This window comes from Camelina sativa, chromosome 1 (assembly GCF_000633955.1).
Source record: "Camelina sativa cultivar DH55 chromosome 1, Cs, whole genome shotgun sequence".
NCBI classification, from domain to species: Eukaryota; Viridiplantae; Streptophyta; class Magnoliopsida; order Brassicales; family Brassicaceae; genus Camelina; species Camelina sativa.
Window position 1 is genome coordinate 7,834,979 of NC_025685.1, and position 26,168 is coordinate 7,861,146.

At 39.5% G+C, this 26,168-nt stretch overlaps 7 protein-coding genes across 10 annotated transcripts; 3 read left to right on the top strand and 4 right to left on the bottom strand.

Annotated features, from left to right (window-relative positions):
* Positions 23-4,388, bottom strand: LOC104782556 (protein NRDE2 homolog). 2 transcript variants are annotated; one of them, XM_010507524.1, is made up of 7 exons: positions 3,886-4,388; positions 3,005-3,773; positions 2,158-2,773; positions 1,368-1,897; positions 1,180-1,290; positions 440-797; positions 23-252 (listed from the first exon to the last, which is right to left on the bottom strand). In XM_010507524.1, exons 1-7 carry the CDS (start codon positions 4,368-4,370, stop codon positions 23-25), a joined length of 3,099 nt encoding a protein of 1,032 aa, XP_010505826.1. In that variant the 5' UTR covers positions 4,371-4,388. The 2 variants fall into 2 exon arrangements, 1 of the variants encoding a protein (XP_010505826.1); XR_002038630.1 differs by lacking the exon at positions 23-252 and adding an exon at positions 935-1,017 and having other exon boundaries at positions 714-797.
* Positions 5,338-7,792, bottom strand: LOC104782571 (glutamate decarboxylase 5). Of its 2 annotated transcripts, none has more exons than XM_010507549.2 (6): positions 7,665-7,792; positions 7,343-7,547; positions 7,053-7,253; positions 6,460-6,928; positions 6,071-6,123; positions 5,338-5,964 (listed from the first exon to the last, which is right to left on the bottom strand). In XM_010507549.2, the coding sequence occupies exons 1-6, from the start codon at positions 7,745-7,747 to the stop codon at positions 5,494-5,496; spliced, it is 1,482 nt and encodes a 493-aa protein (XP_010505851.1). In that variant the 5' UTR covers positions 7,748-7,792; the 3' UTR covers positions 5,338-5,493. The 2 variants fall into 2 exon arrangements, with proteins under 2 accessions (XP_010505851.1, XP_010505844.1); XM_010507542.2 differs by lacking the exon at positions 6,071-6,123 and adding an exon at positions 6,275-6,327.
* On the bottom strand, positions 8,395-13,153 carry LOC104782593 (putative 3,4-dihydroxy-2-butanone kinase). 2 transcript variants are annotated; one of them, XM_010507568.2, is made up of 20 exons: positions 12,945-13,152; positions 12,416-12,553; positions 12,220-12,332; positions 12,088-12,135; positions 11,901-11,972; positions 11,737-11,826; positions 11,335-11,508; positions 11,154-11,237; positions 11,015-11,070; positions 10,717-10,847; positions 10,543-10,635; positions 10,396-10,454; positions 10,148-10,291; positions 10,018-10,061; positions 9,829-9,912; positions 9,679-9,752; positions 9,480-9,592; positions 9,292-9,387; positions 9,090-9,206; positions 8,395-8,667 (listed from the first exon to the last, which is right to left on the bottom strand). In XM_010507568.2, the coding sequence occupies exons 1-20, from the start codon at positions 12,982-12,984 to the stop codon at positions 8,656-8,658; spliced, it is 1,782 nt and encodes a 593-aa protein (XP_010505870.1). In that variant the 5' UTR covers positions 12,985-13,152; the 3' UTR covers positions 8,395-8,655. The 2 variants fall into 2 exon arrangements, with proteins under 2 accessions (XP_010505870.1, XP_010505882.1); XM_010507580.2 differs by lacking the exon at positions 9,090-9,206 and having other exon boundaries at positions 8,395-8,784; positions 12,945-13,153.
* LOC104782611 lies at positions 15,077-16,740 on the top strand. Its single transcript, XM_010507592.2, has 4 exons — positions 15,077-15,392; positions 15,565-15,647; positions 16,249-16,304; positions 16,390-16,740. The coding sequence occupies exons 1-4, from the start codon at positions 15,221-15,223 to the stop codon at positions 16,466-16,468; spliced, it is 390 nt and encodes a 129-aa protein (XP_010505894.1). The 5' UTR covers positions 15,077-15,220; the 3' UTR covers positions 16,469-16,740.
* LOC104782620 (purple acid phosphatase 17-like) lies at positions 17,608-19,481 on the top strand. Its single transcript, XM_010507606.2, has 3 exons — positions 17,608-18,267; positions 18,388-18,544; positions 18,640-19,481. Exons 1-3 carry the CDS (start codon positions 18,082-18,084, stop codon positions 19,293-19,295), a joined length of 999 nt encoding a protein of 332 aa, XP_010505908.1. The 5' UTR covers positions 17,608-18,081; the 3' UTR covers positions 19,296-19,481.
* LOC104782624 (UV-B-induced protein At3g17800, chloroplastic-like) lies at positions 19,424-21,407 on the bottom strand. Its single transcript, XM_010507618.1, has 3 exons — positions 21,081-21,407; positions 20,645-20,934; positions 19,424-20,365 (listed from the first exon to the last, which is right to left on the bottom strand). The coding sequence occupies exons 1-3, from the start codon at positions 21,219-21,221 to the stop codon at positions 19,567-19,569; spliced, it is 1,230 nt and encodes a 409-aa protein (XP_010505920.1). The 5' UTR covers positions 21,222-21,407; the 3' UTR covers positions 19,424-19,566.
* Positions 22,358-24,771, top strand: LOC104782634 (dihydropyrimidine dehydrogenase (NADP(+)), chloroplastic). The gene is made up of 7 exons (XM_010507628.2): positions 22,358-22,846; positions 23,055-23,318; positions 23,412-23,582; positions 23,672-23,784; positions 23,878-24,064; positions 24,150-24,259; positions 24,346-24,771. Exons 1-7 carry the CDS (start codon positions 22,562-22,564, stop codon positions 24,500-24,502), a joined length of 1,287 nt encoding a protein of 428 aa, XP_010505930.1. The 5' UTR covers positions 22,358-22,561; the 3' UTR covers positions 24,503-24,771.

The window sequence follows — 26,168 nt, forward strand, 5'->3', positions numbered from 1 at the left end:
TTTAACAAGTTTGTGAAAAAACTTACTTGCGGGAGTAGTCATCAAACATCATTCTCAGTTTATGGGATGTCATACGGTGATTACAGATGTCCACCAAAGCTCGATAAAGCTCCGGATTGAGAGGATACAGTTGCAGTCCCTCTAATATGGGCTTCCAAAGTTGTGACAAAGTTAGATCGTCATGGTGTCTCTGAAGCATTCTCACATAATAATTGAGCAAGAGCTCAAGTTGATGACTTTGACTTTTTCTTCCTGGAAAATTCACAATAGCCCAAAATCTTAACGACGAGATACAAATTCAGATAAACAGTGCATGCACGATACAAGCTTTTAAGTGAAATTTATTTGTTGTACACGGAAACATTTCTGATGCAGTCATGTAAATTGGTATGGAAATCAGTAAGACAACCCAAAAATGTCATTTGATCACGGAAATAACCTGGAAGAACAGAACTGAACATGTGCTCTAGGATCTCAACAGCACCAGGAAGGTCATTTGTTAACTCCTCAAATAGAGCTACCGAACAAACAAGCGCGGCTGATTGATCATCAGTAACACCATGAGACCATGCTGATTGTATCTTCTTGAGCTTCTCTTTGAACCCTTGGCGTGCTCTAAGGATTTGCATGCTTGAAGACTGGGAAGTATAGGGAGTATAAGCTAGACCACTTCCCAGGTAGCACAGAATGTGCAAAGCACGAGATGATGATTCTGTATCCCTATCTCTGCTGCTACTATTGGCTATTTCCGATTCAGCATACCATAAACATAGCAAAGAAGCGTTATACTGTAATTCCTGCAATCATAGGTGAAATAACCTTAGCATGGCTTCTGCAATGTCAAATAAAATCCAAAGCAAACACGGTAATTGGACTGATGTTTCTATGTACAAGTGCACAAAAAGTAACGTCAAATAAGAAACCCTATTCTAACCTATGCCATGCTTCCCTATACATTACCCAGACGAGACTGTCCTGTAACAAACAACTCTACTATGATCCGTCCATGAGATAATCCTGTGCACCAGTTTCCGGGACCAGTAAGTGAAAATTTGAATCAGCAATAAACACAAAACCATGGTAACTGATCTAGAAGTTGTTTTTGAACAAGATAAATAGGTGGAAACATGAAACTTTGTATCATATGCTAACAACATGGCCGAAATATCTGAAACTAACCTTAGGGAGGCCACAGATTGAAGTCAGTGCCATGTCAAAGACTCGTCTTGCATGTTTCATATTTCCAGAAGCAGCTTCTCGCTGTGCATAAACTCCACAAAGTAGTAGATCCTGTACACAGAGAAGGAATCAGTTCAGGTGAATTAAAGAAAAAACAGACCACACAAACACATTGGAATGGGGCTTACCTGCCGGTCACTTTTCAGGAGACGTTTGGCCAAAGATTGACATGGAGTAGTTGCTACCTCACATGTTTTCATATTTGTTACAAACAGCTCTTCTGCAACAAGCACAGCTTCCTTCAGAATGTGGTTTCGCGGAAAAACATTTAGACAAAGCAAGATGGAATTGCGGAGAAACTTCATCATCTCAGTCCGCATAGATATGTCACAGCTGCCACTTAAAAGAGATCCCAAGCTGAAACTGTTGACACTGTCTGATTTCGATAAACATTCCTGTACACTTCTCAAGTTTTCTAGCATAGAATCTGGCAGTGTTTCAAGGCTACTTATTTTCTCACTCCATGACAAACTGTTGCTGGAAGTCCATGGGGACATATGTGCACCGAAGAAATCAATAAACTGGTATACCAGAGATAAGCGGGCCTCGTTTGAACGTAAGGAAAATAGAAATCTATTTATATCTTCAAATAGTACAACACTCGAGAGTTGATCTTCATCTTCTCCCTCGCCCATTTCATCAACTCTGGAGAATTCACCTATAAAAGGATGATACAAGGTTAACCACATCATGCATGTTTAATGTTATTAAGATAAAATTGCAAGTCAATCCTATCAAACATATCTACAGAGACTGAACTTTATCTACTAATGGCTCCGGAATGACAGAAAAGGCTGAGCGACTAGTCCCACTTAAACAAAAGCTCACCCAATAGACACATTTAGTCCTTTATATGCTCCAAGAGAAAGATGAACAAAATTATACAGAGATAATGATGGTAAAGGAAGTGATAGATACCAGCTTTCCGAGTAGGCATCCATTGGCTGAGATCTCGAGAAACCTCTTCTTCAAACCATTTAACCCAAGTTGTTGTATCTTTAACCTCATCACTGGCCGCGGCATTGACATCAATGCCCAATAGTTTTAGCATAGCTTCAGTATCATCTTCAGGTTTGCCATTTTCGTCTTCCATTTCCTCATCCAGACCCTCCCGATCAACATCGACCTCTACAGTGTTAGCTGAAGCAATACTATCTCCATTTCTACCTGAGACCTGTTCTGTCCAACCTGTCCAACCACCTACCTCATTGTCATCAGACGATTCTTCTTTCAAAATTTTATGCCTGTTTTCCTCCTCTTTCTCCAGCCACAATGACCATCCAAAAGCTCCGTCTTCTCCAACTCTAGCACCATTACTGCTCCAAAAGTGCTCAAACAGTCTTAATTTACTCTGTTCAGTAAGCAACAAAGATGGACAAAAGATGCTAAATTCCACTTCTGCTTGAAATAACGCTGTGGCCAACTCCTGGTAACCAGCCTGCCACTCAAACCTGCAGAGGCTAACTAGCATATCTACTAGAAGATGTTCCTGCTGAATGGCAGCAGAATCTAGTGGTTCAGATGTTGCATCCACCTGCGTAATCCAATAAATAGAATCAGACCTTATAATGTCAAACTGCCCGTCAAACTGCTGATAATAAGATTATCAATAATGTCAACGATTTAGATAGTGGAGAAACACCATAAAAAAACTAAGAAAGGGAAATAAAACAGATGGACTCGAAATAACTTGTGACAGTAAACAGATAAGTATTGGAGTGACTCATCAACCCTTAAACAGTTAGCACTATAAAATAATAAGAACCTGCCTATGTCGCTTGCTGCAAGCAGAAGAAAGAGCCTGGATCGCATAAGAATACATTTTCCTCACTTCCGATACTTTGAATCTGGAGAACTCCCCTTGAACAACACATAGAAACTCCCTCCATAACTTGTAGCTAGCGGAATTCTGCATAAGTGCCTTTTCCCACCTACTGATTAACACATCTGCGTTGTCTCTGATTCGGTATGCCTTGAGAAGCGCAATTAACAGTTCTTCGCTATCTGGGTTAAGTTCAAAAGCCTTCTCAAGTATACTAATCTTCTTTTCTAAAGTCTGCAGGCGAACTCCTTTCTGAGATTGCATGCTCGAAACCTTGTCTTGAAAATCAGCAAATGCTAGCCACGCCTTCTCATCATGGGGACGCTCCCTCGTCATTCTGTTAAACTCTCGCGTTTTATTAAGCACTTCATCCTCCCATGATGCTCCCATCATTGAGTCCTTTGACAAAACATCTTCATCGTCACTTTCTTGAACAGCCTCATCTTCCTCCAGTGGAATGAAATCATCAAACGACGAATCCACAGCTTCTTTTGAAGCAGATAAACGAATACGCTTGAAATTCTTGTTGTGTTCAACGGCAGCATGTTTTGCATACCAATATCGGGTATCAGACTTTCCTCTACCCTCCAAAGAATCAATATCAATCTCTGTGTCAAGCATAGAGCTACGCCGATTCCGCAAATAATTCCTCAGAGAACCTTCCCCAGAAACTCTCTGAGAACTGTCAAGTTTATAACGAGGAACATTCATCCTGCATTGTAAACAAAAAACACAAGCAGATTCTTTTCAATATCCCCCATACTCTCAAAACGCATCGCGCAGAAAACGAAATCAAACTAGCCATAACTAGATAAGCAAAGTACCTGTAAATAGAACCATAAGCCAAATTATCTGGATCAGGACGAGTGTCTAAGTAATAATCCTTGGCAGGTTTCGAATAGTATTCATCAGAGTCCCTAACTGATGATTTCTTAGAACGAGATTCATCCGACGCAGTACCAATCTTCCGCTTCTTCCTCTTTTTCTTCCCCTTCCTCTTTACATCGTCGTCATCAGACTCCCAGGACGCTTCTTCTTCAACCAAATTGTAAACCTTAGGCTGATTGGTTTCACCAATATTCTCATCGGCATCTCCTTCCTCATCTTCTTCGACCTCGGATAAGTAAGGAGCCGTCGAAGCGGCGGCGTTGATGATGGAGAGATCCGTCGTGAAGCTGGCGTTGCGAAGCCATTGAGTATTACTGGAAATAACTGAGACGGAGTTCGTAGAAGTAGGTAAGACCGGGAATAAGCCGCCTGTAGTTATCGGAGCTCCGTCGCCGTCCTCTGGTGTATTCGACATCTTCATCCACCGGGAAAAAAAAATTCCGATTTTGGTAATTCTTTTGCGCCTCGCCGCTATATAATTTTTGCGAAGGCTCGTTGGTTATTGGGCCTATAGTAAGACTTAATGGGCTCGAATAAGTTTTACTCTTTTCTACTGAGCCCTATATATTATGTATGCTGTGCATCATGCTACTATATCATCTATGTTTTTGTTTCTTTTGCTTCCATGTAAAGTTATAAACTTGGATAGAAACTATGTCAACCTAGATAATGAGCTCATCAGAGAAATATATCTTAAGTGATTAAGTCGTTTCAATCTTTCTCCAACTGGATTGCATATTATATGGTATACAGAGCGAAATATTATGAAGTCGACCTTTGTATATTAATTTGATGTGTGACTATTCATCATTTGGTCTCAGCATTTTATTTCACTCGTAGCTTATAAAAAAATAGTCCCTTTCTTCAGAGCCGGCCAAGAGGCCAAGCAAGCCAAGCATTGGCTTGCGGCCGATAATAATAAAAAACATATTTCGGCCATTTTCTACAAAAATTTTCTTTAGACCAGTGGTTTAGGAATATTGTTTTTGGCACCACTGTTCAGATTCGACCTCTTCGAACTGCAATTTTTTTTTTTTTTTTTTTGTTTGGGCTTTTAGCCCTAAAAAGTTCAGCGCCGGCTCTGCATTTGGTCTCAGCATTTTATTTCACTGGTAGCTTATAAAAAATAGTCCCTTTCTTCAATTTTGATTTTGCTAAATGGTCATTGTATTTGAGTGTTGTAGCCGGTGATATTTGTATATGCAATGTGCGCGTGTGTGTGGGATGGGGGATTGCTATTTGCTTTTGCAGCTAAAAAATTTCAGTATCACACGGTCCACACTACCAAGGAATTGACTTTTTATCATATGGTTTGGCTGGGTAGGTTCCAGTTAACAACCCTACAACTACAAGTACAGTAGTATTATAATCAAGACTCAGAGATTAATGTAAAGTCACTCTTTCTGTTTATATTATATGGTACCATCAATATAAATAATTCCAAGAAAAGAAAGAAAAACAAAAACAAAATAGTTCGCCGAATGGTCTAAATTAAAACCTTATTGCCAAGAACATGATAAGTCCAAAGAACAAGACTTACCCTTTTAACATACAATATTTCTCTTGTGCTCCACAAGGCGTTTCCAATACTTTGTAATATCCTGCAACGACATCTTTGCAGTCTTCACTTCAACTTCATCATCACCACTAACCGCTGCTGCCGCAGCTATATGCGCGATTCGGCTAGGAAGCCCTTCGATCTCTTTCAGTACTTGAATGATATGTGTGATGAGTCTATCTGCAAGGCCTCTGCTAAAGTCTTCTCTGATCACAACTCTTAGCACAGCAATGTGTTGCGCATCTGCAGGCATGGTGTAAGCCGGTATGATCCACCCGAATTTTCTCAGAGACTCTGCAATCTCAAACACCGTGTGTTTGCTACTGTCTTTTAGAGAGAATGCCACTAGTGGCACTCCGATATCTTTAGACAGAATGTGGAACTTCCCTGTCATCTCTATTCCTTCTCTCAGCCTCCTCGCGTTGTCCATGCAGTTTTCCATTATGTTCTTGTATCCCTAATTTAATTTCCAAGAAGGATCATTAGATAAAATGAGATGTCATCTAGACACTAATAAGATGAAAGTATGAAACTGTTATGTAAGATATGTAAGGGACAAGTACCTCAAAGCCTAGTCGGATAAACTGATAGTACTGAGCAATGATTTGACTCGACCCTACCAAAAAAAATAGAGTTTTGCTTTAGACTAAATGTGATGATGAATAGATTGGTCAAGCAAGTAATTACATACCNAACTAGATGTCATCTAGACACAAATAAGATGAAAGTATGAAACTGTTATGTAAGATATGTGAGGGAACAAGTACCTCAAAGCCTAGTCGGATAAACTGATAGTACTGAGCAATGATTTGACTCGACCCTGCAAAAAAAACAAATAGAGCTTTTGCTTTAGACTAAATGTGATGATGATATAGTTGTATCTTTGTAGATCCCTTATAGCTCTCTCTCAACAAGTAAATATTGGCATCTTTCTAGATTCTCAAATACAAACCTTTTGAGAAGTTAAGAGTGAAAGTGGGTTGATCAGCTCCTAAGTAGTTGATGTGAAAGACAAGGTCCTCTGGCAAATCATCTTTTGTTCTCCAGACAATCCAACCAACTCCTGCATACACAAGTCCATACTTATGACCACTGACATTGATGCTCTTAACCCATGGAAGCCTAAAGTCCCATTCAAGATCAGGGTAGAGGAAAGGAGCAATGAATCCTCCACTGGCTGCATCAACGTGAATAGGAGTTTCCCAACCCGTCTCTGCGTTTTTCTCAGCTAAGAGATCGTTCAATAGCTTCACATCCTCAAACTCTCCTGTAAGTGTGGATCCTAGAATTGCTGCAACGCAGATTGTATTCTCATCAACCATCTCTACAGCTTTAGCTGGGTCCATCACGTAATAGTCTTCCCTTAGTTTCACCTCTTTGAGCTCTACCTCAAAGTACCTTGCAAATTTCTCCCAGCACACCTGCCCGGATGAAAAAGCGTACACACAAGTTTAACATGTCTTTATATTTTAAGAGAAACGTATCAATATCCAAAGCAAATGTGATGTACTGATGTTTGAAGAATGGGAATAAGTTTATTGAGACCTGAACATTGGCTCCAGTTACAATGTTAGGATTATCAGTAGGTAAACCCTGAGCTCTTCTCCTCTGTTGCCATTTCCTTTTGAAAGCTAAACCGGCAAGCATGATAGCTTCTGATGAACCAACAGTACCACACCCAATCGCAGCCTCTCCTTCTCCAACGGGAGCATGGAACAAGTTAGCTATCATATTTACACACCGGTTCTGAAGACGAGAGAATAAAAGCCAAATAAAGATGTATCACAGTCTTGACTATATTTAGAAATAGAAAGCATATGGGGAGAGAGACAAACCTGGAGCTCTGTAGTGACAGGATATTCATCCATGTCAACATAGTTCTTATTCACAGAATCCATTATGAGTTTATCACACTCAGGTTCCATCCAAGTGGTGACAAAGGAAGCTAGGTTAAGCCTGGGATTGCCATCAAGCATCAACTCATCACTGATCACTTGATAAGCAGCGTCTTTGGGCATGGAATTGTCCGGCATCTTAAACCTGTTTCAATATAATATATATGCAAGCAAATACTATTAACATTGTAACATAGAAAGAAAGAAAAAAAAAAACTAAAGTGAGGAAAGAATCCAGAAAGATGCAGAGAGAGAGAGGAACCTGGGAACAACAGCACGGACATATCTGGAAGCAAAAGTGGAATGCAAATGCTCTTCAGAGTCAGAGTTGGTTGCGACTACCATTGTGTTTGAGTTATGGTGAAACGTTGAGATCAGAAGAGGAAAATAAATGAGAAGCTATTGGACAAAATATAAAGAAGAACGTAAGAAAGCAAAACTCTCTATAAACTAATTTAAGACGTTCATATAACTAACCCCCTTTCTTTTTGTCCCCCTTGAGACCCTCTCTTCCCCTTGAATTGTGCTTCGGTACATTATTTGTGATTATATTAAAAACAAAAAATTATTTCCTCAAACATTAAACAGAGAACAACATCAGAAGAAGATTTAGAACCATAAACAGAGCCACATATTATTTCCTGATCGATGGGTGGTCGATCTCTTCTACCCACTATTACAGATCACATTACACTAATACCATCTGAAAATAATATAGAGTTGATCTTGTGAATACCTTATGTTCAATGTTGTATAGTTGTATGGATCAGAGAATGGATGCTTCTGCTGTATTTATTTATGAGGGACGATTACAGCAGCTTATATACTTGTTGATAGAGCAATAAGGATCTACAAAGATACAACTATATCAATATCGATTCATGTTTATCAGTTTATCTCCTATGTTGAGATATATATGTATATATATATATATATATATATTAATATATTTATTGAGATATTTGAGAATCTAGAAAGATGCTAATCATATGGAATAGACAAGAAACATTTTTCTTTCTCATAGCCATTTAAGAATTCAATACCAACAATACAGTCTCGTTCTCTCGGGAAGTCAAAACTCTCACAGTATTACGCACCACCAAAAAAAAATTGCATAAACGGAGAGCGCCCTCACAGAGTCAAAAATCTTAAACGGTACATACACGAGAGCCAATAGTGCTCATAAAGCCTCTCTCACCGAAATCCCAATTCATATATCCGGGGAATAAAGGAAGAAACTTCAGGGAGGGGGATCATGATGAGCTTTGATACTGCTCCTTCACAGCTCTTGCTGCGGCACTGTACCATCCTGCTGCAGCCATTGCACCTGGATCTGGAACCGTTGCAAGAATCTCCGCAGATACATAGCTTGATCTCCCAGCCTGTATTACACAATCTCATCCGTCATCTCAATATGAAAACCACTTAACATAACAAAAGCAGACTGAAACAGTAAGCTAAACTCACCTGTGCTTGCATCTGTATGGTTGATTCCGCTCCTGCAGTTGCTGCTTCAGCAGACAGAATGAAAGCCGATATTGGATCCTCTCCTGCGCTCAGCTTCTGTTCTTATCAAAAACAAAAACTCATTACTACTTGCAAGCTGCAATATTCAAATCTTCAGTATAAAAATAAAATAAGCCGCTCTTTGTCACCTCCTCAAGAACTTGTGAAGCCGGAATGAGANTTGATACTGCTCCTTCACAGCTCTTGCTGCGGCACTGTACCATCCTGCTGCAGCCATTGCACCTGGATCTGGAACCGTTGCAAGAATCTCCGCAGATACATAGCTTGATCTCCCAGCCTGTATTACACAATCTCATCCGTCATCTCAATATGAAAACCACTTAACATAACAAAAGCAGACTGAAACAGTAAGCTAAACTCACCTGTGCTTGCATCTGTATGGTTGATTCCGCTCCTGCAGTTGCTGCTTCAGCAGACAGAATGAAAGCCGATATTGGATCCTCTCCTGCGCTCAGCTTCTGTTCTTATCAAAAACAAAAACTCATTACTACTTGCAAGCTGCAATATTCAAATCTTCAGTATAAAAATAAAATAAGCCGCTCTTTGTCACCTCCTCAAGAACTTGTGAAGCCGGAATGAGAGCATCTAGCATTGTTCGGTAGCCTGCAGTTGCTCCACCATATTTGCTGACTGAAGTAATTGATGACCTGATTGCTTCAGACCCTGATTCAAAATAATGTTAAACTGTCAAAACAAGCATGTGCCATATAAAATACTAACTAACCACATACAAGCAAGCATGATCTCACAATGTTTGGCTGTGACTTCTGACTGAGCGTTAGCTTTTAGCTCCGCGTATGCTGCCTTGCAGAGGAGATGGTAACTGTTTCACAAGAGAACCCATAATGTCACTTTACTTTACTATAACAATGACAATGTGAAATAATTTCAAGAGTTACATTATTCCGCTTGTCCCCCCCATAGCTCTTTTGATTGATGAACCAATCTCATTCACTGTTTCTGCAGCATCATTCAGTGGATAACTAGTAACAAAAAGAGACATGGTTCAAAGTTTTGTCAACAATCTCTGTGAAGAACTCAACATATAGAGAGGTTATGAGGGAGTAAAAGTAACAAAAATGACTCACTACTTTTTCATGTCCTCCAGAATAGCTGTTGCTCCCCTGTACATCTACACAATTGATGCAGGCAAATTTAAGATAATATTAAATGAACAAAATATAAGTATGCATGGCAATATCTGCAAATAAAACTTACTGTCGATCCACAATCACCATCGCCTACTTTTGCATCCCATTCATTCAGACTATCCTTTAGACTGATGATCACAGTTGCTGCTGCTTGAATGGCTGCCTCAAGGATTCGACCTTCTTTACTCAGCTCTTGAGGTCGGTTATGAGACTGATATTAACAAATTTTCATGAAATTACCAAAAACATCTGTCACTAACCCTCGAAACCTCTAAACAACGTATCTTCATCAAACTTGTAAATTGTAATGCATACCTCGGCTATTGATCGAGAAGGAGGAACAGGAACATGAATCTTCGCTGGTGGCCGGTTGCCTGCAATGTAGCACAAAATCTTTGTATCTAAGACTATACTCCAAGGAAATAAATCATGGAAATAGGAAACAGCTTAAATCTCACGGACCATCAGTGCCCACGGGCCAATTTGGAGCCCTGGTTGGAGCATCTAATCGGTCTAAAATCGACTGGTCAGCCTTCATGATTGAAATCGAGAATCCTGGGAAAGGAAGCATCGTCAGAGTAACAACAGAAGTATGTATCACTTAACAAAATGAAAAAAAAATCTACAGAACCTCACCTGCCATATCAAGAGAAGTCATAAAAAAGCCTGTATACACCCTATCAACGGCAAGTCCAAATTCCAACTGCAGTTTAGGGACTGCTTTTCCAGCAGCAATCATAAGTTCCATTAAAGGGGTGCCTCCCAAACTGCAAAATTGAGGAGCAACTAAGTTCTCCGCTAACAACCATATACACAGAAATCACCATCTAGTTCAACAAATTTGATATCACAGCAGCAGCATTTGGTCCAGCTAAAATAATGGAGTAATAGACAGATACCAATTTATATAGAAAGTACATCGACAGGGGCTTACCCATTAACCATGAGAACCACTCTATTACCACGAGTAATTGGAACATAATTGGTCTCCTGCAGATATGAAAGAATAATCAGATCTCTTTGACTATGGAAACAAGAAAGTACCATAAAGATAGCACAAATTAAGCACATACAGGATTAAGTATCTGCTGAAGAACATGGGAAACCACCACATCCACTGGTTGAATGTCAACCACAGCAGCACCAGGTTCTCCATGCTGAAAGACAGATTGAATTGAAATGTCACCATATGAACCAAAACAATGAAGAAAGTGAATTTGTGTGCAAACTCGAAAATACAACAAAGTAACATACAATTCCAAGCCCGAGTTCCATCTTCTCTTCGCCAAGACGATCAGATGTAACCTGTCCAGGAAGCGTACAGACGGATAAAGCAACACCCATGGTACCAACCATCTCTGACGCACATTTTGCCTCAGCCGCAACTTTTTCTAGAGAAAGACCAGCCTCTGCTGCTGCACCCGCAACCTGTCCTTAGCAGAAGCAAATAAAATAAACTGATGCTTTAAGCTTTATATTCAGAAATTCGTTTTGATTCTAAGCTCGTGAAAACAAAACAAACAAATCAATATATAGCAGCCCAAGGCCTCAGACATCACAATTTGAACAAAAACAATATCGACGAGCAGCAATGGCATACTAAACAAACTGGTTTAGAGTGTGATAAAGAAAAAGGATGGAAAGGGAGAGAGAAACCTTATGGACAAGAACTGTTCCTGCTAACCCTCTGCGCCCGGCGATACCACGTGGAGGGGGTAATGCGCAATCCTCTCCAACAATTACCGTCTACAAAACAGATCATGTCATTCTGTCTAGCAAACGCTCTCAAGTATGAAAAGGTAATAACGAGCATGTATTACCTCAACTTTGTAACCTTCAGATTTCGCTTGCTCAGCAGCCAAACCAAAGTTCAAGCGATCACCAGTATAATTCTACCAAGAGAGTTGATGAGGAAACTAAATTAATCAAAAACACAAAGAAAAGATTCTATAGTTCCTCGCAACAATAGAACTGTATGAATGGGGCTCTCTTTCCCACTCTAACTACCTTGACAATCAGTAGACATCCCTCAGTACCAGTTACAGCTCGAATTCCCTGGAATTGGGCAAACATTCATTTATCATTAAAATCGAAATAAACAGAAGAGAAAAGACGGAAAACCCCATCTGGAATACTCACAGCAAGGATGGAATCAACTGGTGGGGAGGCAAAGACATCTCCGCAGATAGCCGCTGTGAGCATACCTTCTCCAACGTAACCAGCATGTGCAGGCTCATGCCCACTGCCTCCACCTGCATATAATAGTAGCATTGCTTAAGAGACTTTCAAAATCCTAAACCAAAACACATAATATCTCCGGTGACAAAACTCCCACCTGATATAACGGCAACCTTGTCGTACTTTTCAGCGGAGACATCAGCTCGTATAACCACCTTAACCTCAGGGAAACCATCCAAATACTGAAGTCCATGATAAGTTTCAACGAGACCCTCAATGAACTCAGTTACAACATCTGCAAAAAGGAAACCATTCTTTATTCAATTCTCTTACTGCAAAAAAGTTCCAAACCGCTAGTTCTATACCCTAAACCATGGAAATAAAGACATCGTGCTGACCATGCAACGAACACAAGGGGTGACGGAGTAGCATTTCAAGGATCGCGAAACAAAATCAGGGGGGTGAATGTGGTAAAATCGACCAAGGCGAATTTTATAAGCAAGAAATCGCAAATAGGTAACACAACAATCGGGAAAGATAACATAGGTCAACAGTTCACAATTCTCATCGACCTAAATCTACGCCGGAGAAAGAAACAACGACACCGAACAGAGCAGAGGATGCGACGAAAAGATAAACGGCAAGAAAGAAAAGAAAAAGAATAACGAAGAAAGAAGAGCACGAACCGTTGGGGTTGTTGATGAATTTCTTGGCCGCGAAAACCATAATTGCGAAGGTATGAAGCGATCAGAAACAGAGAATCGGAGAAGCTCGCATGTAAGAGGGGAGTATTGTAGAAGAAGGTTTAAGGCAATCCGGAGAAATGAGAGAGAAAGAGTGAACAACAACAACAACAACAGCAACGCGTGAGAGAGAAAGTAAGAAGAAAAGCAAAGAAGAAGAGAGACGCAAATGGGTGAGTTTGTTCCGTACGAGAAAACCCAAAGTTAAAATTATACTAAATGAATAAAATTAATATGGGTCAGGCCCAATTTAAAAGTGGATAAGATTATAGATTACGACGAAAGTTTGTAATATTATTATTTATTAGAATAGATTTAAATTACCTAATTAGACTCTAAATGGTCACTGTGTGCTGAACACGTGACACGAATACGTTGTCGTGAGCCACGCGCGCGCCTTGGTCCCAGTAATCGCGCTTAGCCGTCTCGCTGCGTGTTTGTTTTGTATTGGAACTGGATGATATAAATTATAAAATGTGTAATTTTTTTTATTTAACAAGAAAAAAATATGGATTTGCTTAGAATTTGTATTAGATTAATCCTATTAAGTTTTTATGATATTTCTAAAACCTTTCTTTTTGTTACAAAAAAAGTTTGAAGTCAATTTTATGGTTGGTTGAATTTTTTTATTTGCTTTAATTTTGATGTGATTTTTCATTTACCTCTATTTTCATGGTTTCCTTTTTCTCTATTTTATTATGAAATTATTTTTTCTTTATGAATTTACAATCAAGTCTTATCCAAAAACTAACTTTTTATATCGTTGATTTGACCGAAAAAAAAATACACAGAAAACTATTTTTTCATGTCCATTCATTCTTGAAAAAAAAAAATATATATTATATTTTGGTATTTTAGAACTTATCCTAAGAATAACTATCGGACATATTCTACATTAGTTTTTCTCGTTTCTAGTTTATTCTTATGATTCTGTATTTTAAATTGTCTTAATTAACGTAACATGTTAACCCAAACAAAAAAAAGTGTCGTAATATTTTTCAACTTTATAATCATCAATACTTAAGTTCTACAAGTAACCTTATCTAAATGTATTTTTTTTATACAATTATATGTTGCCATGTCCCATGTAGGTATGAAGATTTGGAAATCTATTTGAACATTTGTCCAAATCTAATGGAACATTATCTTTCTATTTTTTTTTTTTTTTTTTGGCTCAAACATCAACTTTTCATTTACCAAATCAAAGTTACAACCAAATCAAAGACACATTACATTCACCTCCATAAACTTGAAACAAAACAAATGCAATGGTTGATCAAGTACAACCCTGGAACACAAGGCGGATCCAACGCTACCCAATCGAGAACCATTGCATTTTTTAACCACAATGAGATAGATAACACTCCACGACTCAGAGTGAAATCATCTCCTAAACCACCTAAATTGACCCAATGACACGAAAACAAATACTAACACAGAGAAGGCCTAAGCTACTACTAGACATGGCTAAGAGTCGACGCTGTTCTCCAACATCTGTATCAGAGCCTTCACCGGCGACCTCCACCCAACGGATCTTCGCTTCACACACCGAGGAATCGTCGGATCCACCATCTTCGAAATGCACCCAGCCGACGGTGACAACAGAGCAAGAGACGGGAGACTGAAAAGGAACTACAAAAAAAAGAAAACTATTCGGGACGGAGCCCTCTCCAGCGCTGGAAGGGCAACCAGAGAGGCGGATCGAAGTTGACGGCGGCTCTCTCTCTCGGCGATTTTAGGGTTTTATCCATACATTATCCTTCCTATTTTATTACATCGAGATTTATTTCATTAATAAGATAAGATAATCTTTAATTAAGTCAAACAAAATTAAATTTAAGAGCACTCATGATAGAAACTCTTTTGCCGGCCATGAAAAAAAATTGGAAGTGTAGGATATGCCCAAGAAATAATTAAATACCGAAAAAATCGAACCAAACAGTATAAACCATAGTGAACCGGAAGTTAATGTGTGGGTCTCTCTCTACCAATGCAGTCACTCACTAACATATTGGGCCATAAAAGGCCCATCAATTAAAAATGTCGAGAAGAAAAAAAAAAACAAAATCAATACCGGCCGGCACACGGACACGGCGTCGATAGATATACGTGTCGGACGCACGAAGAATCACAGATCATAATCACTCTTTCAATTTCACACGGAAGAAGAGGATCTTAAAAAAAAACAGAGCGAAAGAGAGATCTTGAAGAAGAAGACAATGGCATTGCAATGGCTGATTCTGTCGTACGTGGTTGCCGCCGAGGTCGCCATCGCCATCATCTTGACTTTCCCTTACCCAATGCTCCTGAAGAAACGCATCGTATCACTTGTCTCGCTCATACTCAATCCCGCCGCCTCCGTCGTCGCCTTCTCTGGATTTCAGCTCCTCGGTAATCGCCCTCTCTGGCTCGTAGTCCGTAGATCATCTGTATATTAACTTTATTCTTGTTCAGGATCGATACAGTTTTTACCATTAGGGTTTCGAGTTGGGAGTGAATTGGTATCTATAGTTTTGGTTTGTTTTGGCAATTACTCATGTGAATTGTCTGTGTTACTTGTCAGATATATACTGGAAGAATGAGCATAGGCTAATGTGCTCATCTGAGGTTTGCACTACTACAGAGCGTGATCGCTACGAGAAATCTGTAAGTTCATCATCATCTATAGAACTTATGATCGTGCCTTCACTATTGGTATTAGAATCGAAGCTTATTTTAGTTCATACTGATACTTCTTCGTGTATATGTCTTCTTTGATGAAGTTTATAATAATGTAGAATCATCCGATGATCGAGTTTAGTTGATAGTTTAGTTGAATTAAGTATAGGATGTCTCAGTAATGAAAAAAAATGAGTTCTCAGTAGCACTACCAATTGCATATTTGGTCAGAGACTCGCAGGGTTAGTGCTACTGCTTAGTATTAATCTAAGGTCATGTCTATAAGAAGCTACATTTTTATGCGAGGAATCTTATATTGGTGGAAACATCCAGATATATTTTCTTTGAAAGATTTGTCAGAATAAATCTAGTAGTGCCGTATTCTTTTTATGCCCTGTTCTTCTGAATATGTTGATGAGAGTTCAACATTTATCTGAGCCTTTTCAGTTTGCGCTTGAATTGATTTTTACAGTGTAAACATCGAATTTGGGTTGTTCTATCTGTAACTTGCTACATTTAATTGGGCTTCAGTTATCCTAGCGGCGAAATGTCTAAGCTCAGCTTACTTACTGGTTTACTCGTGTTTCAGATCTATAAGGCTCAGAGGAATGTGGTTCTGTGTGCAGCTGGGATCCTTCTCTACTGGTACGTTATCAACTATCACACACTCCACACTTTATACTTGGCACTTATGTATGTATTTGACTGTTTCTCTCATATTCACTGACAGGTGCATCTTCCGCATCTGCAAGTACCACAAAGATCTTGAGCGTTTGGAGGAATTAGAGAAGAGATGCAAAGACGAGTAGAAGTCTCAAGTCTGAGAGTCTGGTTCTTCTGCTATAGTATCACCACGGCTTGTGAGTAGTCCAAACAAAACTGAAGGAGACCAGGATTGATTTATCTTGAGAATATCTTTGCGCAGACCCTTTTTATGTTTATTCCTTTTGCAACTTTTGGTTTACTTTCCGAGGAACAACAGGCTCTGTTTATTTCACGTCCAGAATTCACCTTTACAGATTAAAGTTGTTGCAAGAAACTTAGATCAGTACTTCGAGTAAAATTTGCAATTGTATGTGGATTGACTTGGGACTGCCCTGCGGCCCCTGCCAAAGCCAAGCTGAGGGACTCACCCTTTACTTGAGAATAAAGAGGGTCTGAGCTGAGCCCGACAGAGCAAACTTATTAAATCTGTTTGGTTTTGCGTTTTGGCTATAACTGCATGCTGGTCTTGCTGAATTCAGACTGAGCCGGCTGGAACACTATATCTAGACCGGTCTATAGAGCTGGAGCAGATCGGTTAAATGCCCATTAGAACTAGGAGGAAATATGTGTTTGAAAGTCTATATATGGAGGAGACCACCCAAAACAAGGAATAAACCCCATTATCGAACCAAACATGAAAGGATTCCAGAACCAACGGGAAATCAACTAGTCTCGTATTGACTATACCAAAACAACTGTTACCTATGGTTGGGGCATTATTTGTTACGCCCGGACTATTTTAACGTATTTTAAACTAAAAAATAAGGAAAAGTTAAACGATCTTAACAAAAGATTACACTAGTAGTATTAGTTTATTACAATGGAAGTGGAGAGTGTACAGTGAATTACTAAACTGTTAAGCTACGTGACGTGTCAATCTGTGAGAGGTATAAAACGGCGTTGTCCGCTGTTAGAACTTGTCGGAAAGTGAAGTATATGTGGTCCAATAGCAATTCCATCTCGTGACACAACCGGGTTCTACTAGAATTAAAATAATCAAAACCCAATCATGATTGAGCACATAATGTTTCCCCAAATATCCTTCTAATAGATAATAATAATTAAATTAATCATCTAGAATATTCAAAACCTTTTAAAAGTCCGCAAGCCACTTTTCAAATTTTCCCTGCTGCTAACTTTATAATTGTTATTGAAATTTTAAAACCACAACTTTGTTGTATTTTTTTTTACCAAGAATTCAAAACCTAAACTTAGGGTTTTATACTTGTAATTTTTTAGAATATAGATTTTACCACAAAACAAAACCAAAATCTCTGAGTCTATGAGAGATCCAAAAAAAAAGAAAAAGAAAAAATGAGAGGTGGATGTCAGAAATCGAGAGCGAAAGAAATAAAAAAGATGCGGCTACTGGTTGGGAATATCCTTCAGCATCTTTAACCGCACCTTTTTTTATGTTCTCTTTAATCTTTTTTCGGTTTAAAAAGCATCTTCTTCTCCCTCCTTCCTGCATCATCGTCTCCTTCACCACTCTCGTTTCTCTCTTCTTCTCATCTCAAATCCCCCCCCCCTCTCTCTCTTTCTCTCCTATATACAGAGAGAGATCCACAAAAACTACCAAAGTACGTTTCCTCAAGCGTTACTTTTCGAATTTCCCCATATATAATATAATTGTGTGAGCCGTGAACAACAATTAATCATGGATTCTTGTCGATCGAGTCTGAGTTTGCTTATATTCTATATCTGCGCCATCCTCGTCGTGTTGTCGAACGGTGAGCTTCAAAGATTTATCGAGCCGGCCAAAAGCGACGGTTCCGTTAGTTTCCTAGTCATCGGAGATTGGGGTCGCCGTGGCTCCTTTAATCAGTCTGTCGTTGCCTATCAGGTTTTTTTTAGTCCCAACATTTATTAGTATCATTGCATATATGGAATATTCTAATATTATTCTCTCTCCTCGTACGGTGACGTGTTTAATTAAATCAATTCAATTAATTAATTTACGCAGATGGGAAGGGTTGGAGAGAAGATAGGTTTAGATTTCGTGGTCTCTACGGGAGACAACTTCTACGACAATGGTTTGTTCAGTGAACACGATCCAAATTTCGAACAGTCTTTCTCTAACATCTACACTGCTCCTAGTCTCCAGAAACAGTGGTACAGTGGTAATTATCAATCCTTAACATAATCCTAAAACCTTTTGATTCAAGTCTTTTTTGAATTTTGGTCTGAGTTTTCTCATCAAATGAAAATGATGCAGTTTTGGGGAACCATGACTATAGAGGTGACGCAGAAGCTCAGCTGAGCTCTGTTCTTCGTGAAATCGACAGCCGTTGGATCTGTCTCCGATCATTCGTGGTGGACGCAGAGTTAGTAGAGATGTTCTTCGTTGACACGACTCCTTTTGTGAAAGAATACTACACTGAAGCAGATGGTCACACATACGATTGGCGCGCGGTTCCTTCACGCAACTCTTATGTCAAAGCTCTCCTCGGTGATCTCGAAGTTTCTTTGAAGAGTTCTAAAGCGAGATGGAAGATTGTTGTTGGTCACCATGCAATGAGAAGCATTGGACACCACGGAGACACTAAAGAGCTCAACGAAGAGCTTCTTCCTCTTCTTAAAGAGAACGGTGTTGATCTCTACATGAACGGACACGACCATTGTCTTCAACATATCAGTGATGAAGACAGTCCTATTCAGTTTCTAACTAGCGGTGCTGGATCCAAGGCTTGGAGAGGAGATATTGACCCGGTGACCAACAATCCCAAGTCTTTGAAATTCTATTACGATGGTCAAGGGTTCATGTCCGCTCGGTTCACTCACTCAGACGCAGAGATTGTCTTCTACGATGTCTTTGGTGAGGTTTTGCACAAATTGGTTACTTCTAAACAACTTCTTCATTCCTCAGTTTGAAGTAAAAAAAAAAAATGCCTAATAAAATTGGCTTCATTGTAATTTTGTATCATATATTAAGTCCTATTGCCCAGGCTAGGTAGGCTTCCTGCTTAGTTTTAGCATCCCTACCATCTCTTAGCTTTAGCTTTATCCCATCACAATATCATATAAATGTACGATATTTTATCTCGGATTTTGATACAACTGTAATGATACCCTTAATGGGTTTCTTTTTATGTTACATAAGTTAGTCTATTGCATTACAGTCTATTGCATTACAGACCATTTTCTAGTTCAATACAAAGTGGTACCTTGCATCCACATGGCTCTCTACGTCCCAGAGGAACGATCCGAAAGTCACAGCCTCCAAGACGAGCCTCTTCATCCCACCAAAGCTGATATTTATCTGTTCGTCCTTGGATGAATCCACCGTGCCTTCCGGTGTTAATACGATATCAGGCTTACCAAACAACGCCTCTGTGTGCTTCTCAATGATCCGAACTGCTTCTCTTGATCTTATAGTGGCGTATCTCTGAAGCGTCTCTGCATCAAACGACATCACGTATGACCTTAACCGGGATGGTTTAATCTCGCTGCCAAAGCCCTTAGCGCTAACTCCGCCCGCAAATGCACCAACCTCTGGGTGAGACGATACAGCCGAAGGCCGCTCTGTTTGATCAACGCTTGTTTTATTATCATCCAACCCACCTGGAAGAATCTTCATGGTTTTCTCAAGCTGAAACCTTTGGTCCACCCTCTTCAAGAAATATCCATACATGACAGAAGCAGCATAAACTTGTCCAACTCTGAGCTTGCTTATCTGTGCAACAGAGGCCAGATCACCCATTCTGCTTCCAAGAATCAGTGCTAGATGGTTGTGAATCATCTCGTACATCTCGGGAGAGTGAAGTTGCTCAAGTTTATCTACTTTGGTCGGCCAAGTATCAACACGACCAGACGGACCAGAAGATGGGCTTACTGATGGTACAAGTGATACGTTAGCTTCCATGAACTTTTGAACCACCAATGCGTACAAAATCTCTTCCAACGTCCTTCTTCTCTCGTTTTCCTTCAACTCTGCAATCCTCCTACAAGCCGGAAAACAATTCCCATAATCAAACTCGTATTCAAATCCAAAGCTTTGTGTGTCTTAGCACTAGGTCACAACCATACTGCTAGTTACTAAATTGTCCATTGTAACGATATCATGACTATTCAAATTCGTTATGGTATATATATCTACAAACGCAGCAAAGCTCACAAAACATCTCTTTCACTAACGACCTCACGCAAGGTTTATTATCAAGATCAATGGAAGTTGTCAAGAAATCAGTTCAAAATAGTGTTCACAGATTGTTGTAACAAACCTGTAAAGAACGATGTCGGTTCCAGGAACGGAAGAAGCATCTTTGTTCTGTCCCTCAGAGTCCCGATCAGTTTGGAGCTGCTCAAGCTGCTGTTCAACAGCTGCAGGCACAAGATGAGGATGGCTCAACAAAATCTGAGACAGAAACTGACCAGCAGGCGACTCCAGCTGAAGCGGTGCGATCGGTTTGGGTGAAGCACCAGAGGAAGCATCACTAGACGCTGAAGAAGCTCTAACCACAAAATTTCTCCGAGTTTTAGCAGTCGTTGTTAAGCTTTGCAACGCGTTTTGCTGCAAATAGATAAAACCAACATTTAAAAAAATCACCAAGAAGATAAAAAGCCCTTAAAATATTTCAGGTTCACAAATCAGATTTGAACACAACCGGATCAGAATATTTGGTTAATTCAATCAAGAAGAAGAGATTTGAGACATACCCTGAAACGAAGTCGAAGTCTTGAACCAGAACGCGTGAACCCAGGGCCACTGGCGGTAAGGAACATAGATCCAGAACCGTTGTCGGAAGTTCTAGGTGGTAAGACGGGAGAGCGAACCAAACTCGCCGTCACGGCATCCATATCTTATCTCTGAGAGTAGAAAAGAAGAGAAGGTTTAAGTTTGGTCGGACCGTCGGAGATAAAAAGAAACTCTAGAAGAGCTTTGAGAGAGAGAAAAGTAGTAAAAAATGGCGATCGATTGATATTACTGGTAAACAGACTTTGTTTGGTTGGTTTAGTTCTTTGACAAAAATGATGAGAGACGGGTTCGATTATTTATATCATAAAATGAAAATAATTCTCAAACAATTATATTATTCGCTTACATATTTTTGTGACCATGGAAATTTATATGATGAGGTCGTGGTCATTGTGTGTCCTTCCTTGTACAATAACGATATTATTGTATAAAATCGAATAAATAATTCTTTTTGTAGTGTCATTTAGAGATTTGAACATGACAATATCTATATATCTAAAAAACCTGCACTAGAAAGTTCGAATGAAAAAATAATTCAAGTCATATAACTCTAAACCACATTTGTATTTCGTATTTTTGTGCAATCAAGAATTTCTTATAAATTATAGGGTGAGACTTTAATATGGTGAAGCTTAAATCATGTTTTCCACATCCACTAGGTTTTTAGTTTTTATCTTTTTTTTTTACTACTTTGCGCAAACTAAACGAGAAAAGTACTGTACTAGTCAAAATAAACAAAGGAAGAGAAACGATGAGAGCCACCAACTGCTGTTGTGTCCATTCCCACTTACACGTATTACTATTATTACGTTTTGTTTTGTTTTGTTTTGTGACGCATGGGCTATTTTACCCCCACGGCCACTAGGGCCCAAATAACTCATTCCTCTAGAAACAACCTTAGCCTCACGGTCGATTCCGTTACGTGTTTGCAATTTCCACGTCTTTTTTTTATTCTTTTCAGTCGGCGTATAAATTGAGTAATCTTTTTTTTAAGAAAATTTGTTGGTAATTGATAGAGATAGAAACAGAGAATCTTAAGTTTTATCCACTCCGTTGAACAAGATATAAGATAGAGAATAAAAAATTTAATTGTTAAATACGAATGATTAAAACTAGATTAATGGCTTTTTAAAATCTTACGGAAGATGGGTCTATTATTATTTTGGGTGATCAATTAATTTTTAGGAACTTACGTTACAAACTTGCAATTATTTTCACGTGGCATGAGTTGAAGAACCGACCAATTATTACAAGACACTCTTCTTCTTCTCTCTCTATCTTCTTCTTTACCTGGTTCGATTTGATCAAACAACTCACACATTTCCAAATCCTCCTAACACTCTCTTGCGTGTCATCTTCTCTCTCTCTCTTTTATAATTCTTTGAGTTTTCACGTCTCAAGTTTGATAACTTCTTGAATTCTCCTGATTGATCTGTAAACCATGGCTTCCATGAGTTTCGCCTTGAACCGTTTCTCTGGTCTCGCCTTTAAAACCAGCTTATCAGCTGAATTCGATCCTTCTTCAACTCGCCGGAGTTTCCTACCTCAGACTAGAGTTGGTCTTAGGATCTCTTCCGCAGCCGAATCGGAGCCTGATCTCAGTGTCACTGTTAATGGCTTGAAAATGCCCAATCCTTTCGTGATCGGGTCTGGTCCACCGGGTACCAACTACACCGTCATGAAGCGAGCCTTTGATGAAGGTTGGGGAGCCGTCATCGCCAAAACTGTAAGCTCTCTTTCTCTTCAATCTGGTTTCCTTAGAAAATTGAGATTTGACTTTTGATGATGATTGAATCTGTTCTGCGTTGACTATATTGAGTTTTCTAGTTCTTGATTCTGCTAATCATAGTACCAAGAACAGAGGATTTAGGTTTGTTTGTGTATGATGATGATGATGATTGAGTTTGGTTTGAATCTGTGGTTGGATGATTTAGGTATCACTAGATGCATCCAAAGTTATCAACGTGACACCTCGATATGCCCGGCTACGAGTCGGATCAAATGGATCGGTCAAAGCAGATGTAATTGGGTGGCAGAACATAGAACTCATTAGTGACCGACCTCTCGAAACCATGCTCAAAGAGTTTAAGCAATTGAAAAAAGAGTACCCTGATCGGATCCTTATAGCTTCCGTCATGGAGGAATACAACAAAACTGCTTGGGAAGAGCTCATCGACCGTGTTGAGCAAACTGGTGTTGTGAGTTTCCCCCTCCCAAACTCAGATTCTTAAGTTTTTCTCCTCTTGTCTGATACATGTTGAAGAGACTGTTCTGGATACTTGTTTTTGTAGGATGCTTTAGAGATCAACTTTTCGTGTCCTCACGGTATGCCAGAGCGCAGAATGGGTGCTGCTGTTGGACAAGATTGTGCGCTTCTTGACGAGGTTTGCGGATGGATTAATGCTAAAGCTACAGTTCCTGTATGGGCTAAGATGACTCCTAATATTACTGACATAACAGAGGTGTGTGACATCTAAGTTAATCCAAAACCGTTATTGCTACTCTGTTTTGCTATGCTTTAACCATATTTTTTTTTGTAATCTTTAAATAGCCTGCTAGGGTATCTCTTAAGTCAGGCTGTGAAGGAATTGCAGCTATCAATACAATCATGAGTGTAATGGGAATTGATATGAAGACGCTGCGTCCTGAGCCATGCGTTGAAGGGTTAGCTATATATAGCATTCTTATAAACGTAAAAAAGTTTAGCAACTCTTGTAATACATAACAAGAAATGTTAATGTAGTTAGTGTTTTGCAGTTACTCAACTCCAGGAGGCTACTCTTATAAGGCTGTTCGCCCAATTGCGCTTGCGAAAGTTATGAGTATAGCCAAAATGATGAAATCTGAGTTCAGTGGGAATGATTACTCGCTTTCGGGTATTGGAGGTGTTGAAACTGGCTATGATGCGGCTGAATTCATTCTCCTCGGATCAAATACTGTACAGGTGACTATACTCAACACTCTCCTCACTTTTTATGTTTTTAAACTTTATTCCGTGAGAAGCTTAGTTTACTGCTTTTTGTTGGAAGGTATGCACTGGTGTGATGATGCACGGCTATGGTCATGTGAAAACCCTTTGCGCCGAGCTTCAAGATTTCATGAGACAGCACAACTTCTCTACGATAGAAGACTTCAGAGGGTATGAACAACTTTTCTTATAGGATTTTATATCCTTCTTTACCCTTGCTGAGCAGTTTTTGTCATGTTGTTTGTTGTTTGGCTTAGGCATTCGCTGCAGTACTTTACAACACACACAGACTTAGTTAAGAGACAAAAAGAAGCAGTTGAGCAGAGAAAAGCCGAGAAGAGAGGCTTGAAATCCGACAAAGATTGGACCGGAGATGGGTTCGTGAAGGAGACTGAGAGTATGGTTTCTAACTAAGGTACACTAGCCTGGTGAAGTGATGGTTAAAGCATAGCAAAACCACAAAGGCACTTCCTTTCAATTGTTTCAAAATCAACTCATTCATCTTGTATCCATAGCCACAGCGTTTGTTCGTTTAACTTGGCTTAATTTTTGGCCAATAATAAAAAAATATCATAGTCATAGAGACTCAAGCTTTAAAGATTGTACTGAGTCCGTGAAAGCGGTTAAAGGAATGATTTACTTAAACCAATAATGCTCCATGAAGCAAGATTTTTATTACGCTAGTGTAACTTTTTATAATATATATGTATATCAAGGGGTTTATAGCAATCTTGGAAAATAATAATTTAGAAAAAACACTCTTTTTATTTACCTTTAGGCTTGAAATCTATCAACAACATTTTCTTTGTTCTTGTCGTTGTGTACCATTCATCTTGTATCCATATATAGCAACTGGTCTTTAAGGGTGAGGGTAACCGAACTTTTAGAGGCTTCAACATGCTCAAAAGCAAACAACATCTGTTGAAAAACTTAGAGAAGCAGCACCCGCTTTGAAAGTAATGTTGTCACCAAAAATAATGCTCCGAGTTTTTTGACCCGGTGGATATACCGATTATTCGGAGTATTGCAGTCAGTAAAGTGTATAAACCGGACCAATTAGTATGGCATTTTACTAAGTCAGGGAAGTATTCGGTGAAATCAGGCTATCGGTTAGCCGGGAATTAATTGAGGATGTTGAATTTGGACCTACGTGTATGGCTCTTCGAGCTCAAGCTTGGAAACTTGAGGTTCCTCCAAAGGTACAACATTTATTTTGGCAGATCGCTTCCGGTACTCTTCCTGTATTGGAACGACTTGTGTATCGAGGTATTCGATGTGATACCCAGTGTAAAAGATGTGTCTCTGCGACCGAGTCCATTAACCATGCTCTTTTTGAGTGTCCTAGTTTGCGAAGTATATGGGAGCTGTCTAGTGCCTCGCTAGATCCGGACGGCTTTCCATATGCTTCAGTCTATGCGAATCTAGATTTAATTTATTGGCGGACGGCACCGAATTCGGGGATTTCTGATATCACTTCACGTCTATCCTGGCTACTTTGGTCAGTCTGGAAAGATAGGAATAAAAAGGTTTTTCAGGGAACAGAGGCAGAGCCGTTAGATATTGTAAGTCAGGCGATTAATTATAAATAGTTGTGGGATGATGTTAAATCTTTCACAGAGAGTTCTTTACAACCTCCGACTATTTTTGAGGACATGGAGTCCTCCCCCCGCTGTCAGATTGATGGTTCATGGAAAAGTTCGGATCCTTTCCAGGGTTTGGGGTGGTGGTTTTGCGATGGTGAGGATTTGACGATTCTTATGGGAGCTTGGAGTCAGCGACGTGGTCTTACGCCCTTACATGCGGAACTTCAAGCTTTGATCAGGGCTATGGAGTCTCTGATGGCGGCAGGGGTAGATTGTCAAGCATTTAAGATGGATTGTGCAGAGTTACTTGCGATGGTGCAGATGCCAGACGATTGGCCCGCTTTTTCGAACCTACTGGAGGATTTTTCTTTGGTCAGAGCATCTTTCCCTCTCTTCACCCTGCACAAGATCCCGCGCGAATCAAACATAAGGGCAGATTGTCTAACTCTTTCTTCAAGATCATTAATTTCTGAAACTTCTTTTGTAAACTCTTTTCC

What these genes read in the sequence shown, in the direction of transcription:
- LOC104782556 (XM_010507524.1), bottom strand. Translation starts at nt 4,370, where the DNA reads ATGAAGATGTCGAATACACCAGAGGACGGCGACGGAGCTCCGATAACT. An exon ending in TCCTGAAAAGTGACCGGCAG is followed by an intron (nt 1,291 to 1,367) that starts GTAAGCCCCATT and finishes CTCTGTGTACAG; the next exon opens with GATCTACTACTTTGTGGAGT. An exon ending in GTTCAGTTCTGTTCTTCCAG is followed by an intron (nt 253 to 439) that starts GTTATTTCCGTG and finishes TGAATTTTCCAG; the next exon opens with GAAGAAAAAGTCAAAGTCAT.
- LOC104782620 (XM_010507606.2), top strand. Translation starts at nt 18,082, where the DNA reads ATGGATTCTTGTCGATCGAGTCTGAGTTTGCTTATATTCTATATCTGC. An exon ending in AGTCTGTCGTTGCCTATCAG is followed by an intron (nt 18,268 to 18,387) that starts GTTTTTTTTAGT and finishes TAATTTACGCAG; the next exon opens with ATGGGAAGGGTTGGAGAGAA. An exon ending in CCAGAAACAGTGGTACAGTG is followed by an intron (nt 18,545 to 18,639) that starts GTAATTATCAAT and finishes AAAATGATGCAG; the next exon opens with TTTTGGGGAACCATGACTAT.
- LOC104782634 (XM_010507628.2), top strand. Translation starts at nt 22,562, where the DNA reads ATGGCTTCCATGAGTTTCGCCTTGAACCGTTTCTCTGGTCTCGCCTTT. An exon ending in ATATTACTGACATAACAGAG is followed by an intron (nt 23,583 to 23,671) that starts GTGTGTGACATC and finishes ATCTTTAAATAG; the next exon opens with CCTGCTAGGGTATCTCTTAA. An exon ending in ACGATAGAAGACTTCAGAGG is followed by an intron (nt 24,260 to 24,345) that starts GTATGAACAACT and finishes TGTTTGGCTTAG; the next exon opens with GCATTCGCTGCAGTACTTTA.
- LOC104782571 (XM_010507549.2), bottom strand. Translation starts at nt 7,747, where the DNA reads ATGGTAGTCGCAACCAACTCTGACTCTGAAGAGCATTTGCATTCCACT. An exon ending in GTCCGTGCTGTTGTTCCCAG is followed by an intron (nt 7,548 to 7,664) that starts GTTCCTCTCTCT and finishes ATATTGAAACAG; the next exon opens with GTTTAAGATGCCGGACAATT. An exon ending in CTGTCACTACAGAGCTCCAG is followed by an intron (nt 7,254 to 7,342) that starts GTTTGTCTCTCT and finishes TCTCGTCTTCAG; the next exon opens with AACCGGTGTGTAAATATGAT.
- LOC104782593 (XM_010507580.2), bottom strand. Translation starts at nt 12,984, where the DNA reads ATGGTTTTCGCGGCCAAGAAATTCATCAACAACCCCAACG. An exon ending in GATGTCTACTGATTGTCAAG is followed by an intron (nt 11,973 to 12,087) that starts GTAGTTAGAGTG and finishes CTCTCTTGGTAG; the next exon opens with AATTATACTGGTGATCGCTT. An exon ending in CTGAAGGTTACAAAGTTGAG is followed by an intron (nt 11,827 to 11,900) that starts GTAATACATGCT and finishes TCTGTTTTGTAG; the next exon opens with ACGGTAATTGTTGGAGAGGA.
- LOC104782611 (XM_010507592.2), top strand. Translation starts at nt 15,221, where the DNA reads ATGGCATTGCAATGGCTGATTCTGTCGTACGTGGTTGCCGCCGAGGTC. An exon ending in GTGATCGCTACGAGAAATCT is followed by an intron (nt 15,648 to 16,248) that starts GTAAGTTCATCA and finishes CTCGTGTTTCAG; the next exon opens with ATCTATAAGGCTCAGAGGAA. An exon ending in GCTGGGATCCTTCTCTACTG is followed by an intron (nt 16,305 to 16,389) that starts GTACGTTATCAA and finishes ATTCACTGACAG; the next exon opens with GTGCATCTTCCGCATCTGCA.
- LOC104782624 (XM_010507618.1), bottom strand. Translation starts at nt 21,221, where the DNA reads ATGGATGCCGTGACGGCGAGTTTGGTTCGCTCTCCCGTCTTACCACCT. An exon ending in GACTTCGACTTCGTTTCAGG is followed by an intron (nt 20,935 to 21,080) that starts GTATGTCTCAAA and finishes ATCTATTTGCAG; the next exon opens with CAAAACGCGTTGCAAAGCTT. An exon ending in ACCGACATCGTTCTTTACAG is followed by an intron (nt 20,366 to 20,644) that starts GTTTGTTACAAC and finishes TCCGGCTTGTAG; the next exon opens with GAGGATTGCAGAGTTGAAGG.